Here is a 20,475-nt window from a genome sequence, read left to right on the forward strand (position 1 = left end):
AAAAAAAAAAAAATGTTAGAATATTATATACAACCCATGGAAGCAGAGTTTTCCAATAAGGCTGAAACTTTGCTGCTTGTTTTCTTTTTCTTTTATCTGACGCTTGTGAACTTTGTTTGTTCTTTTTTGACTGGTGTTTTCCAAATCCAAGTCTTCATCTTCTACAACTTGTTGTTCTGTTTGTTCGGTTTCACTCTTGCTGTGGCCGCGCTGAAAAAACGAGTGGATTTTCTTCTGGGACATTTTACAGTAGTATTGGCTAACAGTTTTGTTTTTTAATTCGCGCTCACAAGCTTACCGCTTTCACTGCGGATGCAAAGGTTTGAGCAGAACTCTCTGTAGTCGTGAAAGCGCAGCAGCAGAAGCTGTCAGATTGCAAATAATAATGTGAGGCTGAAAGCTACAGCAGCACCTAGTACAGCCTCACAAAGCAGTCTGGATTACCATGGTAACTGACACGCAACATGAAACTGAGGCGCGGAATGGCCGACTGCATTTACGTCACCTACCATGGGATGAGGACGTTGCAGAGTCAATGAATCGATGAGGCTGAGGCGCTGATCTGATCAGCAGCAGTCTATGGTATAGTCTATGACTCTGGTTTAGTGTTCCCTTCTTTTGAAGAAAGAGATGTTGTGTGTGACTTTAACAAAAGGGATTTTTTTTATAGTACAAACAGAAACGATCGTCACTAGTGACGATTCCACCTTTTTTTTTTTTGTCGTCACTTTCAAAAAACATTTGCAAATCATGATAGTGATGAGCAAAACCCCTAGCATGTGACCTACGTGCTCCAGGGTCAACTTTCCATAGGTATCTACCAACGTTCCAAACAGCGAGTCTCTATGTGCAATGGTTTTCATTTTATGGGCTGTTAAAGATTTACCATTGCGGCAGAAGGAAAGAAAATAATAATAAGAAGAAGAAGAAGAAGAAGAATCTCTTGAACAATAGGCTTCCAGCCATCCTGCTTGGAAGCCTAAAAATCCTAACCAAAACAATAGGCTTCCCAGCCATTCTGGCTGGGAAGCCTAATAATAATAATTTCTACCTGGCCAGACAGAGGAGGAGACGTCGCCAAATATTGAAAAGTCATCTGTCTTTTCTAAGCCTGTCTGACACACAATGTATGCAACAATTTTACCTCAACAGACAAACAATCACTGACATCTGCCAACTGCTTCAGGCTGACCGGAAGGAGACATGCGGAGAGCACACTGTTTGCTTGTAGCATTAAAGTACACGCACCAACACAGAATAGGCACTTCTACGTAAATTGTAAGGGGACCTATTCTGTCAACGTGCAAGTAGTGTGTGATTTGTGATGCAAACAACTACATCACAAATGTGTATTCAACCCATTGTTGCTCCGCTCATGACGTTTATCCTCGCTAATTCGCAAATGCTAGCTGCGTTTCAGTGGTATGACAGTCCGAGAGGCTGGTTGATAGGTGACAAGGGGTATCCACCGAAGCAGTGGCTACTGAGACCGCTGCTGAACCCCACGACCCCTGCTGAAGGTATAATCGTACCTTTAAATGTGCTTGTACAGTAATTGAGCGAACATAGCTCTCCATAATGGGTGTTGAACTTACAGAGGAAAGATTACAGGGTTTGAGGGAAGCAGATGCTGAACCTGAAGCACCAGTGTTGGAGTCTGCCGATGCCGAAAGCATTTATAATAAAGGCAGTGACGGTGCTCACGGTTCAAAGGTTAGCTATACAAGGAAAACTCCTGATTCTAAATTTTTTGCTCGCTCAGCAAGTGAAACAGAAAAAAATATAAATTGTACTTTAATTTTGCTTATAGATTACTTTTTTATTTCAGACTGCTAAAAAAAAAAGTAGCATTGCTTGAGGCGCTTGTCTTCCCTTTTTTTTTTGGTTTCAAAATACCCTCAGTTTGCTACCACAGACGCACAGGTCCTCTTAAAGAGATTGTTGAATCCTTATTTGTTGTAACCTTACTCCCCCCTCTGTGCTTTGATTGGCTGGGCACATGATTTGCTATTTGATGTGCGTTAGCCCACGCATGAGACCCGACTTCTAAATCACGTTTAAATGTGCTATCGCAGCTATATTTGCTAAATAGGGCCCACTGTTTTTTTGGCTACAAGCATCATCCCAATTAAAATTGCTACCTTCCTGATAAGAACTTACACTGTGGAAGTTTTCTATTTTTAAAATGAAATGCTTGCTTCTGCTGCCAAGTTTTCATAAATTTCTATAATGAAGTGTGACAGAAATACAATGTTTTCGATTGTAAGTCGCCCTGGATAAGGGCATCTGCTAAGAAATAAATAATAATAATAATAATGAGTTTTGGTTGTAAATCTCCCTCCCGACCTGTAAGGGCGCTAAGCAGTGAAAGTAAAGTTCTTTGGACGGGCTGGCCTGACAGTTCTTTCCCCGCGCTGGGAAGTCTGTCAGTCTGGAAGAAGACTCAGTTGCAGGAACGTATTGACGACGTAGCAGCTGCAGATAGTAAAGACAGCTGCACTCGTTTACCAAGGGGTCATGCATGATAGCATAAAAATGGGACGGAGAATCACTATCTACTCCTTCGTTTTGGTTACGGAAACATAACCCGGACGGACCCGTGCAGCATTTTATAAAATATTGTGAGTGTTTGTTTGTCTTGTCTATAATTGTTACTTGTGTTTTATAGACAGCTAACACGTTTCGGAGATGTCACTAAGGGCCAGCATAAAAACCCGGAACAGCACTGCACTATTGTCACTCATTAAACTGTATCACCCACCACGAGCACTACAGCACGCACCCAGGACTGGTGACCGTGTTTGTATATGGTGACCATGTATGTATATCACAGTAAAAACCTTTACACTTATACTAGATTAAAATACGTGTTTAAACTACCTCCGAATCAAGCCTACCTATTTTTCTAAATAATAAACTTTTTTTTTTTTTTTAATTTAGTCTTTGCCAGTATTTTTTATTATTTACTCCCCAGTTTGGAATGGCCAATTATTTTTAGGCTCAGCTCACTGCTACCACCCCTGCGCTGACTCGGGAGGGCGAAGACAAACACACGCTGTCCTCCAAGCGTGTACCGTCAGCCAACCTCTTTTTTTCACACTGCGGACTCACCATGCAGCCACCCAAGAGCTACAGCATTGGAGGACAACGCAGCTCTCGAGCAGCTTACAGGCAAGTCCGCAGGCGCCCAGCCAGACTACAAGGGTCGCTGGTGCACGGTGAGCCGAGGACACCCTGGCCGACCTAACCCTCCCTCCCCCCGGGCGGCACTTGGCCAATTGAGCGCTGCCCCCTAGAAGCTCCCGTCCTTGGTCGGCAAAGGAATAGCCTGGACTCGAACTCGCGACGTCCAGACTATAGGGCACATCCTGCACTCCACGTGGAGCGCCTTTACTGGATGTGCCACTCGGGAGCCCCTTCTAAATAATAAACTTGACTACAAATGAACTCTCAAGCAAATTAGATACTCGCTTGCTTTCTTTACAGTTTTTCTTGTTACAATAAAACTCAAATAGGTGCAACACTTTTAGTTTTAAATGTAATGTAACAGTAGTTTTTTCTTTTGTAATACAAAAGACTCAGTGTTTAGGTTTAAAAACTTTTAACTTATTTTCAGTTAAATGAGGTGTTTGTTTCTGCCAAAGTTACAGGCTTCCGTGCGCGATAGCTCTCATTAATTTAAAGATAGGGGAGGCCCTGTGTTTAAGTCTCAAAGATGCTTTTGCCCAATAAGGGCGGTTTGGAACTTTCAACAGGTCGGCCTGACATTTTGATACAAAGAGCTCTCTTTTCAGACCTTACACAGATTAACTGATAATATTTTTCTACTGGTTATACTAGAATAAACAGGAATATAGAATCCTACAATATTCTCATAGACTAATACAGTGCATTATAACATTTTTTTCTGAATGGTGTGCTTTAACAATTTAATATTTCTGCTGGTTTTATATTCTTTAAAACACAGTACAGCTATTACAACATTTTAACACACATGCAGTTTCACAAATGTTCAATTTGTATCCCAAAGATCAGCCTGCTTCCAGTAGCGGTGACAGTCTTGGGTCAGTTTCTACTCTCAGTGAGTCTGTCTAAGCCACCACAGGTGTGGTTGACAGTCTTTAAAAGCCTTGTTAGCCGGGTTCCCACTTTTACATTCTCATTCCCATCAGTGGGAAAACTTCAAAGAAGTTAAGCTGGTCCTATCCAAGAGCCATGTATCTCTGCCGCATACACCTTTCACTCAAAAAAGGTGCTCACACCTCGTACAAGGGAAGACCAGGTTTTAGGGTCACTCGTGACAATACGAATATTGGTTTCCGAGTACGAGTAATGGGTTCTCTGCACACCAAGTAAATACCTTTGGAGGATTACCTTTAAAAGTTCATATCATGAACCTCGCAACAGGAAGGCAAGATCAGTTTTCTTTTTTGATAATGAAAGCTAATTTTTTTTTTTTTTTTTTTTTTTCAGTGTTCGCAAACGACGACACAGAGAAGACAGGATATCAAGCACTGCACAGAAGGTTCTGCAAATGAAACAGAAGTTAAGTGAAGCAGAGAGAAAAAGAAAAAGGTGGTTATACTGGAAACCTATACTCATTAAAGTTGGGGCAGCTACTGTACTTGCTATTGGAATGTACGTTTCTTGGAGAATATATGTCCAATGAAAGTCGGTATTTGAATTACACAGTAAGATATGTTTCTATGCACCAAAACCTGATGTGACAAACTTTTGTTTATTGTCAATGCAATTGGGTCACATTTCTTAAGGTCAAAAAAGGAATGCACTAGATCAGATTTTGGGGGAAATGCATAATGCTATCACAATGTAATATCTCAGGGTATTTTGGCTGCAGGTACGATTCGTGCCAAATAAAAGTATTAGACTTTTAAGTGATTGTACTAAATGTTTAGGTCCAAGAGTGTGCTTTGATCTTTTTGTATTTCTTTCCTAATTTGTATTATTTTAACAATACCTTGATCTGCACATTTACAGGATATCAAAAAACAAAATTATTCTGGTTAATAAAAAATTGAATAAGTTTTAAAGCAAAACCATTTTTATATATATATATAGCAAGTACATGCTGATACATATCTGGTTTTATTAATCTTAAACCCTCTTTATAAACTGGTTAATGTTTTAAGGCTTTCTTCACTAAAGTGCCACAGGAGTAATGACACTATTTAGAAATCTAGTATTTAAAAGATAACTCCTACACTTAGACATGTTGCATTTTTCTACTTGATGCAATTTACTCACAGCCTCCACTAGTGTTTTTTTACTATTATAACAACCTTGACTTGCATAAATAAGGAAAAACATTGAGTGAAATAGCTCGTATCACTTGATTTTCAAGGTGTGGTATCCGAAGCATAATCAACAAGTACAGAGAAACATCATCTGTAATTGACAAACCCAGGACTGGAAGACCCAAAAAGCTGTCTAACAAGGATCTGCAACACTTGAAGATAATATCCTTAAGGAATAGAAAGAAGGCACAGGTGTCATTGTTCATCCATCAACAGTACAAAGCAAGGTTGACCATTGTTCCATAGTCCAATTTCTGTGTTCTTGTGCATATTTTAGCCTTTTACTCTTGTTGTTCCCCTTTCTTAACAGAGATATTCTTACTGCAACACATACTTTAAGTCCTGATTTCAAGAGTGACCTTCGTACTGTTGATTTGATGGACAACGACACCTGTGCCTTCTGCCAATTCTGTTGTCAATTCAACGCTTGTCTTCTTTCTATTCCTTAAGGATATTGTCTTCGTGTTGCTCATCCTTGTTAGACAGCTTTTTGGGTCTTCCAGTCCTGGGTTTGTCAATTACAGATGATGTTTCTCTGTACTTGTTGATTATGCTTGTATGTGTGTGTGTGTGTATATATATATATATGTATGTGTATATATGTATGTGTGTGTGTGTGGTTTTAGAAGTGTGTGAAAATAAAGCTACTACCTATAGTGGGTATAGTTTTTGATGTGCGCTATATTCCCAAAATATGAGATGAGGTACAGTATTGAGGTACAGTATTCCATGGTAGTGGTAATTACTAGTGCCTCAAATTCACTATCTGAACTAGTGCTCATCTGTAGTTTTGCCATTCAGATGTCAGTTTAGGCTCAGCCCAGCTGTGTAATTAACAATACATTAACTATGTTCCCAGATTATTTGCAAAAATCTGACATCTATGATTGATTTACATGCATAATATTTTAAAGGGTGCACTTACAGTAAACATATGTTGTTTAAAACATACATCCCCTATTTCATACAGAAAGCTTCTTTAAATGATTAATTGAATCAGTCAGTGCTTGGAAATTCTGGCCTGTGATTGGTTAAAACCTCATCATAGGAGCAAAAATAGATTTAACTATTGCCCTCCCATCCTTACACCACCGGGCAATAGTCTCAGTCTGTCATGTTTAACATCACTGTCAGTCCTGCCCCTTTTCAAAGGAACACCCTCCACCTACCTCCACTCCTAAATAACAAGATAAAAATGACAATGAAAAAACTGCTGAACAGTGATTCTGTGATAGAAAATGAATTACAAAACATATTACAAAAGAAAGAAAAAAAACTTATGAACTTCAGAAACATTTTCTGTTATTTATTATTTGTTTATTTAGCAGACACCTTTATCCAAGGCGACTTACAGAGACTAGGGTGTGTGAACTATGCATCAGCAGCAGAGTCACTTACAATTACGTCTCACCCGAAAGACGGAGCACAAGGAGGTTAAGTGACTTGCTTAGGGTCACACAATGAGTCAGTGGCTAAGGTGGGATTTGAACCGGGGACCTCCTGGTTACAAGCCCTTTTCTTTAACCACTGGACCACACAGCCTTATTTACTTGTGTTGTATCAGTTATATTTAAACAAAATACTGTAAAGCCAAAAATATTTGCGATCAAAATATTTGGTGAATCACACTCATAAAACCTATTTTGCTCCAGAAATGTTGGCGTCCTGTTGCACTGGTAGTAGTATATTACTTCATTATATGTACAGCACTAAGATATTTGTGCAAACTTTTTCATGCGCAAAAACGCATAATAAAAGGCTCACAATATTTATGGCTTTACAGTATATAAAGTCATATTTACAATCTAACCTTGCCTCTCATTATCTTTTACTGACTCATATATTAAATATGTACTACAGACTCAGTGAACAGTGGAAAATTAAATGCCCCTCGGGAAGACTGTTACCTCCATGGGGCTATAATGCTCGAAGCCACTAAAAAGATTAGCTTAAAGGATGTATTTACTCTGAGTAAAGAATAATATTGAGTTTGTTTTTTGTACTGTTCAATCAAGACAGTGTTATTTACAGTGGATAGTGCTAGTGTGTGTATTAAATGTGTATCAGACTCCTACAGTAACAATAATAAAAATTAGATACGGCATTCAAAATCTTCAAACTACCACCAATCAAATTCAAGGTCACGTAAACCATTAAAAAAAGCTGTTTAATGCGCAAAAATGTGCTCATTATTTAACCAGAAGTCCATCCTAGATTTACTGTGGATGCTGAACTAACTTTGAGTTTCAATAGTTAAAAAAATAAGTGATTTATATTAAAATAACATCATAATATAATTTTTTTGTTTGGTTTTTTTTTTTTGGTTACGTGTGCTGCAGTTTTTTGTTAAAATACCAAATCGCTGACTTGGTTGTACAATAGTGCCTCTAAAAACACCAACTATTTTATTCCCTATTCACTATATTTTATTCCCTAGTATGAAATGTAACCATTACCTCGTGGGTATTTATCCTAAAGACCCTGTAACCTGAATAGATATAACAAAGACTGCTGGTCAGAGCTTGTGACACAGTCGTGCCCGGCCCCAAGGCTATAACTGGACTGCACACACAGACATCGTCATCATTTTTCCTTTCATCCGACCTGAGTGGGAGAGACTACGAACAGATAAGTATCAAGTTACTCATATCTGCTTATTTGTGTAATTACACTATTTAATGCAATTTATTGTTGCATGCTTATAGTAGTATTTACTACTTACACGTTTTTGTTAGTCCCGCAGCAGCCTTGTGCCCCGCATGAAGCCGGTAGCGCCGTCGCCCCTTCACTGGGATCGAACAACCTACTTGTGCTCTCTGACTGCTAGCTTTGTTGGAGGTTAAAAAATTAATTTAGCTTCTTGTTACAAAACTATATATAAAGAACGGTAATCAAGATTGTTACTGTGTGTGAGAGAATTTGATTTCTTGTTGTTTATTCTGTTTTTTCCACAAAAATACGAACGCTGCTGGGCTCAGCAGTCCTGCGTTTGACCGAGACACGCGCTTCGGGCTAAGCTGCTTGCAGCTTCTCCCACAGTGTCTCGTTGCCACATTAGTTCTGCTTGTAGAATTATTGTGAAGACTGTTAGGGCTCTAACAATAGGCCTTCCTCAGTTTTCGGACTGTCGGGTTAGCCAAAAGCGCTGTAGGTGGATACCCTATAGATCGCTCCTGTGGTAACTGTAGGTCTGAGACCTGTTCCTGTTCCCGCTGGTACACTGGGCAATGAACAAGGTTAGCTTTTTTCGATTCACTAGCAGTTGCTGGGCTCAGCTCTGCTTCAGGTCTGACTGTTTGCAGTCCTTCCCACAGTGTTCGTTGCCGCTCTAGTTTGTGCTTGCAGTACCATTGTGAAGGCTGTCAGGGCTGTGTTGCCTTGCCAGAAGCTATATAGGTGGGCATCCCTATATATTGCTTCTTCGGTCACTGTAGGTCACAGACCTACTCCGTTCCCAACCCGTTAAACATACTGAACAGCAGGAGAGGTTACCGCACTGGTACAAGTTTACCGTACTGTCCGTACCATACCGCTTGTACGGTGCCCTCTGCAAGCCTGGGTCAACAGCAGGGCTTTTTCAACTCACATTGAACCACGACCGCCTAGACTCTCTGGAACGCTCTCCCAGCTTTGGTGCGTGACGCTCCCACTTTCGCTCTCTTTAAATCAACTCTCAAGATCCACTTGTTCTCTCTTGCGTTCCATTCTCTTTAAGCCTGATATCTGCTAGTTGCTGCTGTGTTGTTGCTACTATTTCATAAGAACATAAGAATATCATAAAGTTTACAAATAAGAGGAGGCCATTCGGCCCATCTTAATCGTTTTTCGTTGTTAAGAACATAAGAAGAAGAACATAAGAAAGTTTACAAACGAGAGGAGGCCATTCAGCCCATCTTGCTCGTTTGGTTGTTAGTAGCTTATTGATCCCAGAATCTCATCAAGCAGCTTCTTGAAGGATCCCAGGGTGTCAGCTTCAACAACATTACTGGGGAGTTGGTTCCAGACCCTCACAATTCTCTGTGTAAAAAAGTGCCTCCTATTTTCTGTTCTGAATGCCCCTTTATCTAATCTCCATTTATGACCCCTGGTCCTTTTTTCTTTTTTCAAGTCAAAGTCGTCCCCCGGGTTGACATTGTCTATACCTTTTAGGATTTTGAATGTTTGAATCAGATCGCCGCGTAGTCTTCTTTGTTCAAGACTGAATAGATTAAATTATTTTAGCCTGTCTGCATACAACATGCCTTTTAAACCCGGGACAATTCTGGTTGCTCTTCTTTGCACTCTTTCTAGAGCAGCAATATCCTTTTTGTAACGAGGTGACCAGAACTGAACACAATATTCTAGGTGAGGTCTTACTAATGCATTGTAGAGTTTTAACATTACTTCCCTTGATTTAAATTCAACACTTCTCACAATATATCCAAGCATCTTGTTAGCCTTTTTTATAGCTTCCCCACATTGTCTAGATGAAGACATTTCTGAGTCAGCATAAACTCCTAGGTCTTTTTCATAGTTCCCTTCTTCAATTTCACTATCTCCCATATGATATTTATAATGAACATTTTTATCCCGATTTTGAATGCGGTCTAGATCATTTTGAATGACTTTTGCTGCTTCAACAGTGTCTGCCACTCCTCCTATTTTTGTGTCGTCTGCAAATTTAACGAGTTTGCTTACTATATCAGAGTCTAAATCATTAATGTAGATTAGGAATAGCAGAGGACCTAATACTGATCCCTGTGGTACACCACTGGTTACCTCACTCCATTTCGAGGTTTCTCCTCTAATCAGTACTTTCTGTTTTCTACATGTTAACCACTCCCTAATCCATGTGCATGCATTTCCTTGAATCCCTACTGCGTTCAGTTTGAGAATTAATCTTTTATGCGGGACTTTGTCAAAAGCTTTCTGGAAATCTAAATAGACCATGTCGTATGCTTTGCAGTTGTCCATTTTCAATGTTGCATCCTCAAAAAAGTCAAGTAGGTTAGTTAGACATGATCTCCCTTTCCTAAAACCATGCTGGCTGTCTCCCAGGATATTGTTACCATATAGGTAATTTTCCATTTTGGATCTTATTATAGTTTCCATAAGTTTACATATAATAGAAGTCAGGCTTATTGGTCTGTAGTTACCTGGTTCAGTTTTGCCTCCCTTTTTGTGGATCGGTATTACGTTTGCTATTTTCCATTGAGCCCAGAGCTTATTGAGCCCAGAGCTTCCATTGAGCTTATTGAGCCCAGAATCTAATCAAGCAGCTTCTTGAAGGATCCCAGGGTGTCAGCTTCAACAACATTACTGGGGAGTTGGTTCCAGACCCTCACAATTCTCTGTGTAAAAAAAGTGCCTATTTTCTGTTCTTGAATGCCCCTTTATCCAATCTCCATTTGTGACCCCTAGTCCTTGTTTCATGTATTATGCTACTGTATCATGCATTATGCATTTTTCACTGTTTTGTATTAGGCATTGTTTTTTTACTGTATATCATGAATTATGCACTTCTCTGTATTTAAAGTATTATGGATTTTGGTGTTACTGCATCTTATAAAGAGCTTTCTGATGGTGGTCCACTATGAAAGGCGCTATATAAAATAAAGATTGATTGATTGATTAATTGACGATGTTTCATCACTGTTTAAAGGCACTGTCTTGGTGCAAACCATCTGCTCGACGTAGTGTTGGGCAGTGTCACCAAAAGGGAGGCCGTCACCACGAACGCATCCAGCCTCAGCTGGGGCGCTGTGTGAATGGCACTCCACATAATGGTTTGGAACTATAGGCAGTTTAACTAGCCTTGCAGCATTTGTTGCAGAAGGTTCGAGGGAGGCATGTGCTTGTCCAAGCAGACAACGCAATAGTGGTGACTTACGTCAACCACAAAGGCAACTTCACGCTGCCCAGTCTCCATCGCGTGGCCCATAAGCTTTGCTCTGGGCACACAAGAACCTACTCTCACTGCCGGCAGTACACCTGTGCAGGGTGAAAAAAACTGGGCAGCTGACCTCTTCTCAAGGAGGGTCACAGTTCTTCAGAGTGGAGGCAAACCTGGAGGTGGTAGCCTCATTTGGGAGAGGTTCGGGAGAGCAGAGAGAGAGATCTCCTTCCTCCCAGGAATCAACCCACTGTCCCCTCTGGCTGTCCATAATCGGAGACTGGGACACGCTGGCGGTAGATGGCTTGGCACACCAGTGGTCAAGGCAACTGTTATGTGTCTTCCCACCGCTCGCCTTGCCAGGCCAAGGTGCTCCTAGTAGCCCTTATTGTAGCTCTGTAGCTCTGGGTCTGGCCCCTGAATGGCTGCTTCAGCCGCCTAATGAAGGACATAGTTTCTTCCTGGAGGCTTAATGTGGTGCTCAATGCACTCTTGAAGCCTCCATTTGAGCCCACACATTCAGGTGAGAGGAAATGTTATCACTTAAGCGATTGTTTGCTTGCTATCACCTTCACAAAGCAGGTGAGTGAGCTGCAGAGTTTCTCCTTAGTGAGAACCTGCTTTGTTTTTACAGAGGCCAGGACAAGGGTTATGCTCCATACCAATCCTGCCTTTTGCCGAACACTATCTCGGCATTCCATGTCAGCCAGTCTGGATTTGGAGGCTTCTTCCACCTCCTTTCAGTCTGATAGGTAGCTGCAGCCCTATATGCTCTGCACAGTACAGGCTCTGGTGTACTATGTTTACAGTACAAAAAGTTGGAGAAAGTCCCATGGTCAAGCCCTGTCTAGGCAGAGGCTGTCCAAATGGATAGCAGAGACATGCTGAACTGGCCAACTTGCCCCCTCCAGAAAGCTCCCTGCCCATTCATTCAGGGGCATGGCAAGTTTGTGGGTTTTGTTCCAGGGTGCATCTGTCAATTACATTTTCAATACAGCGGTGTGGGCTACTACCCATACCTTTACTAGGTTCTACAGACTTAGATTGTGGATCCACAAATCCCTGGCTTTGGAACTAGAGTGTTAAGGGTGGCTTCAGGGTCGACCCTGACAACTTAAACATAGAGGTGAGTTCTCCCTCAATTTTTTAGCCCTAGCTACTTGCACTGGGGTTCCTCATGGTAACGCGCTAGGTGGCCTTGGCCTAGCCTTGTGGCATTCCAGTTGGTCTGCAATATTGCCTTGTGACAGCTTTGGCATTCATACCCATGAGGTAATATTTACATTTCGTAGTTGATAGGTTAGGTTATTATAATAACCCTTTCCCTGAAATAGAAATACATGATAACAGCAGTCTAAAGGAAAAATGATGACGATGTCTGTGTCTGCAGTCCAGTTATACCCTTGGGGGCTGGCACGACTGCGTCACAGGCTCTGACTAGCAGTCTTTGTTATGTCTATTCAGGTTATAGGGTCTTTAGGATAAATACCCATGAAGTAATGGTTACATTTCTATTTCAGGGAACCAGGGTTATGATAATAACCTGACATTACAACATCTCAAAATGTGATCATTAAATGCTTATCTTAAAGTAAATGAATTTGTCTCAAGTGTAACATTATAAATGATATATTATTTTTACAAATATTTATTTGGGGGTCACAAAGGCAGAGCAGCAAGTCCGCTGCTGAGACAGGTCAGTCACTTATTCCCACCCCTATAATAAAACTACAACACCTGCTGTGTTAATAATTCAAAGTGGTATGTCTTCCTGACACATAACGGCTGAGAAATACTGAATTAAAAATTGTTTTTTTATTTTTTTGATTGGGAGATTTACTGCCAAATGGGTCTGCAGAAAAGCTTAAAGGGCATTACATTTATTGTAATTTGTTTTGTACGTGTAACATGATCTGGACCATGTTACCTTCAAACCTATATGAATTGGTTTTAGTTACTCAGTGGGTAACTGATATTTAAAATTCACATTCCAACCTTATAGAAAAAACAAAGCTGTTTTGTGTATACATTTTTTTATTTGATTTCTTGGCATGTGGTCTGAGGTTAAATATGTATCTAGTTAATTTGTTATATTAATCTACCTCAGATATAGATCTTAATAGATTGTAAAGTTGGATCTTAATAATAGGGGTATGCTGAATAACGAGTACAAACCACAGAGATCCCCCCCACCCCTTGTGTCTCAGTGCCTGGGGTTCAGGCACCATTGCCTGACCTACAACCAGAGCAGGAGTGTGCCTTGTCCCTTACTGCATCTGAGGGCAGGGGCCCCCAAGAATCAATCTTCCCGTCCTATAATGTGGAATCAGATGTCTTGGCTTCCACGGTAAGCCCCTCCCTGTCAGAGGAGCTCAGGTCCCTTATCAGACGTGCTACCATGGGCCTGCAGTTGCCTTCAGCCACGGAAGATGAGCCTAAAAACTCTATATTTGATAGTCATGTCCTTAACAAACAATGCAGCGTCACTGAAATGCGGATTCAGCATTTTGAACACGTCTTCGTAGCTACAGTAGCATACTGGTGGCTTACCAGTGGCTTACCAGTCCATGCTGTTACAATTGCTGTCCTCGGACCATAGGCCCTTGCCCCTCCAGTTGGAAGAGCTGAGCCTGGTCAACAACCACCTGCTCCAGTTGTCTAACTACAGTGATCAGGCGTTGGGCAGGAGCATGGCTGCATTGGTGGTGGCAAGAAGGCAGCTCTGGCTTGCTCAGGCTCGAGTACCTGACAAGGACAAGGAGTTGTTACTGGATGCACCTGTAACACCAGATCATATACGTTTTTATCCCTACTCCATTTTGTAAAGAAGTATTCTCCAATATAAATACCACGGTATTAAATAGTGTTAATAGCTCCCTTTTCTCAGGTATTGTTCCTAACTCTTTCAAGACTGCAATAGTAAAACCACTGCTCTACCTTAGATCACAAAGTTCTTAATAACTACAGGCCTATTTCAAATCTTCCATTTCTGTCTTTTTAGAAAGAGTAGTTGCCGAGCAACTTAACATATTTCTTTCAGTTCATAACATATATGAGAAATTTCAGTCTGGGTTTCGGTCTTATCATAGCACGAGACAGCACTTATTAGAGTGATTAAAGATGTGGTTGTTATCCTCTGCAACGGGCACACCTTCGGTTCTTATACTATTAGATTTAAGTGCTGTGTTTGACACTATTGATCATTCTGTTTTAATTGATCGCTTTGAACATCTGGTAGGACTGGCAGGTTGTGTTCTGTGTTGATTTGTTAAAATAGAAGAGGAGACCTGCAATTTGTTAAAATAGAGGAGGAGACCTTGGCCCAACTCTGTTTTCTTTATATATGCTGCCTATGAGCAATATTATGCATAGCTATGGGTTTAATTTTCATTGTTATGCTGATGATACACAGCTATGTTTATCCCTGAAACAGGGTGATATCTCGCTTGTAAATATTTTGAGCACCTGTCTTGCTGACATAAAAAATGGATGCTTGAAAACTTTTTAATGCTAAACTCAGATAAAACAGAAGTAATCATTCTGGGATCTCAGAAGCAACAAAGTAATATGTCTGATTTACTTCTTCATGGCTTTTCTTATGAACTTGCAGACGAAATGAGAAATTTTGGTGTTGTCTTCGACACAAATCTTTCTTTGAGACACATCAGAGTATCACTAAAATTTCACCAAATTGAGAAGTATTCGTTCCCACTCAGATACTGACAGGTTGATGCATGCTTTTGTAGCTTCTAGAATTGATTATTGTAATGGCCTATTCTCTGGTACTGATAGCCATGTTATATCTCGACTGCAACTTGCTGCAGCTAGAATTTTAATCAGGACTAAGAGACGAGATCACATTACTCCTGTGCTAGCATCTCTGCACTGGCTCCCGGTCCGATTCAGAATAGATTTTAAGGTGTTGCTTTTAAATTCTAAGGCATTAAATGGCCTTGCACCATCACATTTAAATGATCTTTTAATATCATATATTCCTAGATGCCCACTCAGATCACAGAATGTCAGGATGCTTTCTGTCACACAAATTAAAAAAAGAAGCACAACTGGGAGAACATTCAGTTATAGGGCCCCAAAACTCTGGAATGATCTACCTAGCTCTGTAAGGGAAACACCAAGTGTCACTGCTTTTAAAACAAGATTAAAAACATACCTTCATAATGTAGCGTTTTTATGCTAAAATGATATTCCTTATTCTCTGCCTTGTTTTTTACTGTTCTATGTGTTTCTTTTGTTTTTATTGATTAGTATTAGTGTCTCAGGAGGTGCTGGCCCTACTGCAGAAACAGGCAATTTCAATTGTTCACCCTCTCAGAGAGAGAGAAGGGTTTTACTCCAGGTGCCGAAACGGGATGGCGGCCTCAGACAGATCCTCAGCCTCTGACATTTGAATCTGTACATGAGAGTATGAAGGTTCAGGATGCTGACAACGTGGCAGCTGTTGCAGTCAATCAGGTCATGTGACTGGTTCGCTACAGTGGACCTCAAGGACACCTACTTTCACATCCCTATTAGACCCAGCCACAAGAAGTACTTGCGGTTCACTTTTCAAGATACCGCGTACAAGTTCAGCATCTCTCTAGGTCCTCACCCTTTTTCAAAGTGCAGGGAGGCTATATTGGCCCCTCCTGATCAGAGTGATCAATTACCTGGACGACTGGCTGATATGTGCTGAGTCACCAGTACAGGCAGTGTTGCACACAGGACTGGTCACCAACCACCTCCAATGGTTAGGCATCACGGTGAACCAGATGAAAAGCCAGTTAATGTCCTCTCAAAGGGTTGTCTAAAGTGGCGCTGAGCCTTATGCGTCACTCGTATTCATCTCCTGGGGGCAGAGACAAGGTCTCTGGGGAATAATACAATGTCCAAACAGTTCAACTATAGTTGTAAAAACATCTGTGTTTATTAATTAATAAATAATAGTCCACCCCTATACCAGCAATGGTATGGAGAAGTAAACATGGGGGGTTTCAGTCCCAAACAATAATAACAATAACACTGCATTCCAATTGTCCTCCTTTGTGCATGGGGAAAGTGCTCCTAGAACAGTGGTGCTGGGTTGTGCTGTTTCTGTGCTGTGCAGTGCGAGTAGTGCTCTGGGGGTGTGCTGGCTCCGTGGCTGTAGCTCCCGGTACCTAATCCTCTGCAACACAAAACAAACAAAACAAAAAAACAAAAACACAGCGCTCCAGCTGCTTTAACATTTTCAAAATATCAGATGTCCACAAATCGTGATTTTGCTTTTATAAGTGAGCGTACTATTACAGGATGCAGTGGGTTAACCCAGATTGCCAGGTTTTTGATTTTGGGGCAGCAGATAGAAAGTTCCAGGCACTGGAGTTCTGTATATAAAGTCCAGTTATGAATTATTTGTCGATGGATAATTTGTGAGCTTGCTTTTTGACACAATTTAGTAAATGTAACTTTGTTTCTGCTATATATAAACAGTATCATTATACTAGTGGTGCAGGAGGCTGTGTGGTCCAGTGGTTAAAGAAAAGGGCTTGTTACCAGGAGATCAACAGTTCAAATCCCACCTCAGCCACTAACTCATTGCGTGACCCTGAGCAAGTCACTTAACCTCCTTGTGCTCTGTCTTTTGGGTGAGACGTAGTTGTAAGTCACTCTGCAGCTGATGCGTAGTTCACACACCCTAGTCTCTGTAAGTCGCCTTGGATAAAGGTGTCTGCTAAATAAACAAATAATACCAATAATAGTGGTATGTACCTTTACGTTCACAACGATACGATACGTACCTCAATACATGGCAATATGATACGTATCATGATACAACAAAGAACACAAAGTTGCTTATCTGTTATTGTGATTTTTTTAAACAAATAAAACTTATCAATGTATTTTGCCATGTTTTTTATTAAAATGTAGTTATGTAAACAACTGCATAAAATTAAAATGTGAGCTCAACTGCTGAAATATATAAAGTTTTATGAAAAGATCTGCTCCTATGAAACAGTACAGCAATCCAGTAATGAGATCAGCATTTATTTTGTATGCAAAGTTGCTAACTGCAAAAACAAGCTATTCTTAATTATCACCTATTGATGAAATACTAATTCAAACTTACTAACAGTAAAACAAAACCAAGCATGATACATAAATGTAAATACAGTAGAACCCTGTTAATTTGTGCCGATTGGGACCGCTTGAGCCCAAATTAGTGAAAAACACGGATTAGCTGAAATTGAGTTTACTGTTTGGGAAATCCTTGTGCTATTAATTGAAAACTCGAAAAATGCAATAATACAAATAAAATATGTCCCAACAACGGTCAAAATGTATACTGTACATAATCAGCATTGTTTAGAGGCAGATAGAGCTGGTTTAAAAAAGTCACTGACTGTTTAATTGTCGTAACTGCGATTCATATTCAATACATAACAATAGAAGGTCGCCCTGGATAAGGGCGTCTGCTAAGAAATAAATAATGTAATATTCAGACTGCCAAGCTAAGAAATGCTTAAGAGTCAGCTTTCTGCTTGCTTGTCACTAGTTTCAGTGACTACAATACAGTACTGTCCGTTGGCTTTCACTGTATTATAGTCAATTTAATTGAATTAAATGATTACCGTCCACTTCTGCACTAATAGTGCACAAATATTCTGCTTAGATTAGATGATTTCCACACCAGTACATTTTGATAATTTTGTGGTTGGGGGGGGGGGGGGGGGGGGGGTATTTGAGGCCCACCGGACACTACACCCATTTCTCCTTTTGTGTTACTTTTTGGCCTTCTGTTTTCCATTTACCAACTTATCTGTACCAGCTTTAGTCTTACCTGTTCCCTGCAATTATTTGTTTTCCTTTGTTATCAATATTGTGTCCAATCTTTCTTATGTTTGTTATTTCTTTATTGGTCCTATCCCATCTGTATTTTGTTTATATTCCATTTGTTGACACAGATTATCGAAATATAAATTATTGAAACACGGATTAAAGGGAGTCCACTGTAATTGTTTTTACAATTGACAGCAAGGATTTCAAGATATTGCCCATTTTTCAAAAAAAGTGTGTTACACCCTAAAATGTAGTAAACAATAATCTTTCAATGTTGACCATGAACAAATAAGAAGAGGGATTGCCTTTTTTCACATTGATTGAGCTGATATTCGACAGCATTGTACATCTGAGGTCTTTGCATATGAACTTGCAATGGACGATGTAATTGCTTTAGCCTGTGCAGAATTTTGATTGTTTTTGTTGAAAAAAGGCTGTGAGGGGGTTGTTTCTCATTTTTTGATTCTGTTCTCGTGGCAACACTGCAGTCTATATTGACATTGTGGTGTCTTCTCAAGCGGCTGGAAAGATTAGCGAAAAATATACTAAGTGTATCTTTAGTCCTGAGAAGACCATTTGAAGGCAGCTGTGCCGGTAAGGATTGCAGCCTATAAGCCACTACAAATCTTTGTGCCAAGATGTTATCAGAACGTCATCCAGTTAACGGTACACTCTCCAAAAAAACATTATTTTAAAAATAAATAAATAAATAAATAAATGATAATACATAATCTGTTCTAGCATCAGTTTTCACCAGACCTCAATAATATATATCTTCTTGCAAGTTTGTTCCTAAAATCCGTTCCAGTTTCTTGGGCTTGCAGTAAACCAGGAAAAGTCTTGCTTGGTTCCCACTTTCATTCAAGAAAAAGTTAAAACAGGACACAAGCCTTTTCCATGTATTACATCTCAGGCAATCCATGACTTTTACCAGTTGGAACATCAATACAGAATCTGTAGTCATTTTATTAAAACACTACTAAGGCACAAACTAAATCTAACCTTTTTAAAAAATAATAATAATAATTGGAAATGCATATTATTTGGCTTTACAAAATCCTATAAAAGCCGTATATTTTCAACAGGCTGAATTGCGCCGGAATACAGTCATATGCATCTTAAGTTATGCATCAGGGTTTTAAAAAAAAAAAAATAGCAAAGATTGTACTTGAATCAGCTTAACTGCTGCAACCATGCATATCTTACTGTGTATGTTATTACTGTAATATTTGATTGTTGCACTTTTTTGTATTTAATAAATTTCTTAGAAATAATGTTTGTGTCTTTTGTATTATAAAATTATTACATTGAGAACATTAATTAATAATTACATACTTTTTTGTTCTTATTTAATCATTTTATAAATGTTTTAGCTCCCACAATTAGCTATGATAACATTTATAGTGGTGGTAGAAATTGAAGCTACATTTCATTTTTACTTGAAGATAAAGGGGTGTATACTGAAAGTGTTGTGTTTTTTTTGTTTTGTTTTGTTTTTTTGTTTTGCGTTGTATGTCGTAGGCCGAGAATGACTGACACCTAACATTGGAACCTCTGACTGTCTGGTTGACTGATGCACAATGAAAGACCTGAAATTAACTTCGGAAACAGAGTGAGGTCATCTGCAGAGTGAAAAGACTTGCATCTTAACTGTTTACAACATAAACTTCTGCATTCTTTGGATGAAAAAACTTAAAACACCAGCATGAGACTTCAGCTAATTGGAGTACACCATGTATTATCTCATTTTTTTCTTTTCTATTGCTTGTATACACAGTTTATTAATTACAGAAAGTGGTTGTGCAGTACCAATTTGTAACATTGTACCTTTTTATAAGTGTTAGCAGTGAAATGTTCTCTATTATACTTTTTTTTTTTTTGCATTACTGCCACAAAAATAAAAAAATTGAAAATGTGTGTCTTGGTAAAATGTATAATTTTTTTATAAAGAGGGGAATAACCCAATTGTAACTGTTTTATGGATAAATTAATGCTGTGCAAGTGCTGTATGCTTTTGCTTTAGCCTCTATTACTATAAGAACAGAATGTGGCTCTTCAGTATACTGGAATTATTAGACTTCTTGTTTCCAGCTAGCTTTTTAGTTTGCTAAGCTTATTCCAATTGTGGTACATTAAAATAAGTATTGAAATTAACATCTGTTGTCAGGTTGGACAGAATACAGCAGAACTGGGGATATTAACAAAACAGTGTACTGCTGTTTGGGGGCACCAAGAAGTCTGCATCATTCAAATATTAGATTAATTGTAAAGTTTATCGTTAGGTAATTTTTGATAGAACAGTCATATGAGAAATACAAAACAAACTCATCTATCTGAGAGATATAGCATTCCATTTCAACAGTCTGGTCTAGGAAATATGGGAGGTAATAATTAAAAAAGCTAATCAAATGCTTGGTTTTACAGTAAAACGTATAGATGTAGTAGTATATGTTGAATATAAGGGAAACCATG

General features: G+C 39.5%; 1 protein-coding gene across 7 annotated transcripts in view; it reads left to right on the forward strand.

The window, feature by feature from the left end:
* ptpn2b (protein tyrosine phosphatase non-receptor type 2b) overlaps positions 1-19,920 on the forward strand; it is a 153,356-nt gene extending 133,436 nt beyond the window's left edge. For 6 of the 7 annotated variants that reach the window (XM_059022573.1, XM_034000684.3, XM_034000685.3 and 3 more), the window contains one exon: positions 4,474-4,895. In XM_059022573.1, coding sequence (XP_058878556.1) covers positions 4,474-4,669 — 196 coding nt within the window. In that variant the 3' untranslated portion in view covers positions 4,670-4,895. Of the gene's footprint in view, positions 1-4,473; positions 4,896-19,524 lie in introns of those variants that run through there. The other variant, XM_059022574.1, reaches the window with a different exon arrangement.
* Positions 19,921-20,475: the final 555 nt, after the last annotated feature.

Source organism: Acipenser ruthenus, chromosome 4 (genome assembly GCF_902713425.1).
Source record: "Acipenser ruthenus chromosome 4, fAciRut3.2 maternal haplotype, whole genome shotgun sequence".
NCBI lineage: Eukaryota > Metazoa > Chordata > Actinopteri > Acipenseriformes > Acipenseridae > Acipenser > Acipenser ruthenus.